This window comes from Eimeria acervulina, genomic scaffold, assembly GCF_000499425.1.
Source record: "Eimeria acervulina Houghton genomic scaffold, Eah_scaff1129, whole genome shotgun sequence".
NCBI classification, from domain to species: Eukaryota; Apicomplexa; class Conoidasida; order Eucoccidiorida; family Eimeriidae; genus Eimeria; species Eimeria acervulina.
In genome coordinates, this window is record NW_013550370.1 from 1 (window position 1) to 6,067 (window position 6,067).

Sequence of the window (6,067 nt, forward strand, 5' to 3'; positions counted from 1 at the left end):
GTTTAGGGTTTAGGGTTTAGGGTTTAGGGTTTAGGGTTTAGGGTTTAGGGTTTAGGGTTTGTTTACGGGCTTGCAGAGGCTGCGAGTCTGTTGTAGAGACAGAGTGAAAGATAAGGAAGGAAATGAATTTCCTTCACCAATGCAGATATTACCCGAGGGCTTAAAGGCCTAATCACAAACCCTAAACCCTAAACCCTAAACCCTAAACCCTAAACCCTAAACCCTAATTCCTAAACAGCAGCGAAACGGAGAGTCAGTCTGTCCTCTGCAGTTACTTATTAAACCCTAAACCCTAAACCATCGAAACAGCACTCCCGATAAAACTGCCCCAAACCCTAAACCCTAAACCCTAAACCCTAAACCCTTACCGTTCTATCCACTCTTCCTCAGTGATTCTTTTAAGTTTAATCCCCAGATATTTAAACAAAATAGACGCAGAAGAGACAGATGAAGAAGAGACAGATGATGAAGAGACAGATGATGAAGAGACAGATGAAGAAGCAAAGAAAGCCTCCGCAGCCGCCAAATCGAAACAGTTCACCACGTATACGCTGAAATCCCGCTGCACCCATAAACCCTAAACCCTAAACCCTAAACCCTAAACCCTAAACCCTTACAATAAGCATTAGGCAGCAAGCCCAGAACCGCAGATAATAAACCCTAAACCGTAGACAATCTCTACAAGAGGAAATACAGCGGCGTAAACCCTCACCCATACACCCTAATAAACCCTAAACCCTAAACCCTAAACCCTAAACCCTAAACCGTAGGGGTATGTTTACCTGTAGATATAGGATTTGTTGTTGGGCCCCGCAGAAGACTTTAAGTATATTAGGGTTTGCAGTAAGAGCGTTAAGTTTATATATATGTGAATATATTTTATAGGGGTCTATAATAAAGTCTTTACCCCCTGTGCTCAAAATTAAAACGCAGCTAAACCCTCGATAACTTCCTGAGAATGTCTTTACTTCAATCGCCAGTATACCGCATGCAGCTGTACACCCCGAACAAAGACAGACAAATATATCAATTAATCAATTAATAATATTTAATCTATCAAATATATTATACACTGCAGTGCTATGAACGGGGTGCTCGTTAGGGTTTAGGGTTTTATAGGGTCAGTTAACTTTAATTAGGGTTTAGGGGTAATTTAGATGAATTACGGGGGATTAGGGTTTAGGGCTTATCAGGGTTTAGGGTTTACAAGGGTTTAGGGTCTATGAGGGTTAATTAGGGTTTACGCGGGTCAATTACGGTTTATAAAGGTCTAGGGTTTAGGGTCTATGAGGGTTAATTAGGGTTTACGAGGGTTTAGTAGGGTTTAAGAGGGTTAAATAGGGTATATGAGGATTAATTAGGGTTTAGGGTTTAGGGTGTAGGGTTTAGGGTTAATAAGGGTGAATTAGGGTTAATGAGGGTTAATTAGGCTGTTGAACAGAGACTAAGTAGGGTGTATGAGGACTAATTAGGGTTTAGCGTTTAGGGTTTAGGGTTTAGGGTTTAGGGTTTAGGGTTTAGGGTTTACAAGATTCTAGGTCTTGTATGAATGCGTAGAGGTCTGCAAGCGAGCGAATGAATGTACAGTCGCTGCCGTTCAAAGGCGATGCGGGGTCAGGGGGCAGCAAGCTGCCGCAGCCTACAAATAAATAAATAAATAAATTAATTAATTAATTAATTAATTAATTAATATGTAAATGCTTATTAATTTATGCATGCGTAGTATATTTATAATATAATGTAATATCATATTAAGAGACAGAAAGGAGACAAATATATATATATATATATATACATTATATGTATATATGCTTCCTAATAATATGTATATATGTATATATATATATATGTATCTATATATATATATGTATATATATATATATATATATATATATTATTAAGAAGCAGACGGCTACAGATGAACCAAATATAAAAAGATAAAAGAGAGCGAAGAATATGAAAAGAGGCAAAAAAATATACTTCGAGACATTATAACTGTACATGGCTGCCACCTACCTAGGGTTTAGGGTTTAGGGTTTAGGGTTTAGGGTTTAGGGTTTAGGGTTTAGGGTTTACCTGGGGGTTCAAAAGGAAGGGTCTCAATTTCTAGCTGATAAGGATGTGGTAGAGAGAAAGCCCCTTCTTGTAATATGAAGGTTTCATAATTAAATAGTTTATTATATTTATTTTTATTATTTTTATAGCGTATACCCCTTGCAACATCTTTATATGTTTTTCTTTGAGCTGCCTGTACAGCTGAAGGTAATGAAGTTATACTGTGGGGTTTAATCGACAGCTTAGGGACGAAGTTTAACTCAAAATTATCAATTAAATGCAACCAAAAGCGCTGAGGTAGCCGCTGCTGCTGCTGCTCTCCGCTGCCCCTCGCCCCCCTCCATAATGCCTCAAGAGACATCCCTAAACCCTAAACCCTAAACCCTAAACCCTAAACCCTAAACCCTAAACCCTAAACCCTGAATCTTGAGGCCTGAGCCTTAAGGCCTGGGTGATATTATCAAACCATAAACCCTAATAATAGACACAGAGACATATATACACCCTATGCATGAATAATAAGCAAAACAATGTAATTCACAAAACTTATAATATTTACACGACAAACCCTAAACCCTCATAAACCCTAAACCCTAAACAGTCTCCCAACTTAAACCCTTTACAACTTCCTATACACACACATTCATTCGAAGAGAAGGAAACCCCTAATAAGGGGCTCAGAGTTTAGGGTTTAGGGTTTAGGGTTTAGGGTTTGGCGTTGCTGCAGAGCAGCCAAGGGACACACACCACGTGCTGAGCTTAGGGTTTAGGGTTTAGGGTTTAGGGTTTTGAAGGTGAATATGAATATAAAAGGAATACACCACAGAATTTCTACTATGCGAACGATGAAATGCCACCACCCGCCTACACCTGTGTGGAGCCAACCCATAAACCCTAAACCCTAAACCCTAAACCCTAAACCCTAAACCCTAAACCCTAAACCCTGAAACTCTACGAAATAAAGACAAAATAACAATATTAAACACTAACAAACCAAATAAACTTCTACTTCTTCTTCCCTACCGCCACACGGTGACCCTCTTTGGTGGTGCCGACCAGACCAGCCCATCCTTAAACCCTAAACCCTAAACCCTAAACCCTAAACCCTAGATTTTGAATTTTCTTTAAATATTTTATTTAATTTGTTTAGGGTTTTATAATATAAAACCTTTTAATCTCTGTCTTATTGGGGCTTTCTAGGGTTCGCTGCTCCCTCTTCTTCTTCAGAGCGAAGCGAATACTGTTTTTCTTTTCCTAAACCCTAAACCCTAAACCCTAAACCCTAAACCCTAAACCCTAAACCCTAAACCCTAAACCCTAGAGGAGGAGTTGGTTTGTGAGAGGGAGGCGAACAGCGTTGCATCTGCCTTCAAGATATTTAAGCCCTCCGTTTGTAGGGGCCCTGATGATGTCTCTCCAGTTAGAGAAGGAGACACATTTTATATTGTCTCCTGCTGCTGCTGCTGCTGCTGCTTGTTTGAATGGGCTCCTTAAAGGAGACAATGCGGCTGCTGCTGCTGCTGTTGCTGCTGCTGTTGGTGCTCTTCGCTTAGGCGTCGCCGCCTCCGCAGCAGCAGCTCCTGCTGCTTCTGCTGCTGTTGCTGCTGCCCCTTTTGCTGCTCCTGCTGCTGCTGCTGCTGTTGCTGCTGCTGCTGCTGCTGCTGCTGGCACTGGGGGTTTTTCTTCGGGCTTATAGTGGAGACACTTCGCAATATCAATCTGCGGGGCTAAGCAAACCCTCCTGCGGATTATCGCCTCCCTGCAAACAAAAACCCTAAACCCTAAACCCTAAACCCTAAACCCTAAACCGCTAAAGTTAGGAAACCCTAACTTTTGGGGGCCCCTAAACCCCAGAAGGTTTCGCAGGTTGGGGTGGCTAAGGTAACCCGGGAGTCTAAACCCTAAACCCTAAACCCTAAACCCTAAACCCTAAACCCTAATTGGGGTTTACCTGGCTACAGCTGCTGCAACTGCTCGCTGGGTGTCAAGGAATTCATCTCTGCTGAGGCGAGCGAAGGCAGCAGCAGCAGCGCTTAGCTGCTGCGGCTTGTCTTGCTGCAGCTTGCTGTTGTTGCTGCTGCTGCTGCTGGATTCACTTTTGCTGCTGGTTTTGTTCTTGCTGCTGCTGCTGGTGCTGCTGCTGCTGCTAAGGGGCTTATTAGTACAGACACCCCAAAGAGACAACACTGCAGCAGAGAGACAGTTGCTGCTGCTGCCAGCTGTTAGCTGCTTCTTTACCTCAATACAGAGACAACAAGCAGCATCAGATACACCGTACAGAGGGTGCGGCAGCAATGCGCGTTGCTGCTGCAGCTGCTCCTGCTGCTGCTGCTCCAGAGGATCACTGCTGCTGCTGCTGCTGCTGCTGCAGCGGCGGAAGTTTGAGAGAGGATCTCTGAGGCCCCTTGCTGCTCCGGTTGCTGCAAGCTGACGGCTGGTTGCATAGCCGACGAACCATCTGCTGCTGCTGTTGCTGCTGCTGCTGCTGCTGTAGCGCCAGAGGTGCTTCTGCTGCTGCTGCTGCTGCAGGATACGGCAGTCGCAGAGACACCCTAACAAGTGCAGCGGGGGCTCCAGACAGAAGCGGGTGCTGACGCCTGTTAGCTGCTGCAAGGAGACACCATTCAGCTGCAAAGGAGACAGACAAGCAGCATTTAAACTACCAGCAGCTGCAGCAGCAGCAGCAGCAGGGGAGCTGCAGCAGCGAAGGTGCCGCCAGCAGCAGCAGCAGCAACAGCAACGAGACTACACCTCCAGCAACAGCAGCTGCAATATCACCAACAGCAACAGCAACAGCAGCAGCAGCATCACCAGCAGCAGCAGCAACGGCTGCATCAGCACCACCAGCAACAGCAGCAGCACCACCACTAGCAGCACCAGCAGCAGCAGCAGCAGCAGCAAGAGCAGCAGGAGGAGACTACCGTATTGGCTTCTGTATCTTGTTTTTGCTGCTGCAGTTGGAGACCGTAAGCTGTAAGAAGTGCTGCTCTTTGTGCTGCAAGACGAAGAGACAGCGCTTCTGAGGCTGCTGCTGAGTAGAGAGGGCCGACAGCAGCAGACAGCAGCCGCTGTCTCTTCTCTCCTACACACAAACACAATCGCACTTCTTCCTGCTGCTGCTGCTCCTGCTGCTGCTGCTGATGCTGCTGATGTTGCTGATGCTGCTGCTGCTGCTGATACTGCTGCTGCTGATGCTGCTGCTAAGCAGCGAAGCCGACGTATGTTGGGTGGGAGTTAGGGTTTAGGGTTTATTGTTCATTTGTTAGGGTTTAGGGTTTAGGGTTTAGGGTTTAGGTGTACCTGAGAGGAGACGGGAGAGCTGGTGGAGCATCTCGGGTCTGCCAGCAGCAGCAGCAGCAGCAGCAGCAGCAGCAGCAGCAGGCGCGTTGCTGCTGATATCAGCAGCAAAAGGAGGTTGGGTTGGAAGAGACAGTCTAACTAAAGAAGAGACAGTCTCTATAGGGAAGCAGCTGCGAAGGATATTTGCTGCTGCAGGAGCTGAAGCAGGCGAAGCAGCAGCAGCAGCAGCAGCAGCAGCAACGCATGCGCGTCGCCGCTGCTCTGTTGCAGCAGCTAAACGGAAGAAGGAGACAGCAGGAGGAAGGCAGCTGTACAGACACCTCGAGGGAGGCGGAGGCAAGCAGAAGCAGCGAGCAAATAAACAAGCAGGCAGCAAAGACAGAGCAGCAGATGAGTAGTTGCAGCCAGCAGCAGCAGCAAACGCATGCATATCCGCTTGCGCCAGCAGACCTAATCACACACAAAACAGCAGCACACTCAACCACTATCAGCTGCAGCAGCAGCAAGAAGAGCAGCAGCAGCAGCAGCAGCAAGAGAGGAAGAGGAGCAGCAGCAAGAAGAGCAGCAGCAGCAGAAGCAGCAAAAACATCAATGCAAGCAGCAGCAGCACCAAGCAAAGCAGCAGCAGCAGCAGAAAGTAGAGCAGCAGCTGCAGCAGCAAGTAGAGCAGCAGCAGCTGCAGCAGCAAGTAGAGCAGCAGCAGCAGCAGCAG

The 6,067-nt window shown here is 46.4% G+C and overlaps 1 protein-coding gene across 1 annotated transcript; it reads right to left on the reverse strand.

Annotated features, from left to right (window-relative positions):
• Positions 1-66: 66 nt before the first annotated feature.
• EAH_00055950 (hypothetical protein, conserved) lies at positions 67-5,386 on the reverse strand (the record flags this gene model as incomplete). The annotated part of the gene is made up of 10 exons (XM_013397611.1): positions 67-168; positions 369-562; positions 783-910; positions 1,529-1,639; positions 2,212-2,418; positions 3,093-3,125; positions 3,543-3,814; positions 4,007-4,683; positions 4,977-5,137; positions 5,356-5,386. Coding segments are annotated over 10 exons (1,916 nt in total), but the record flags the coding sequence as incomplete, so codon positions are not given.
• Between the last annotated feature and the right edge of the window lie 681 nt (positions 5,387-6,067).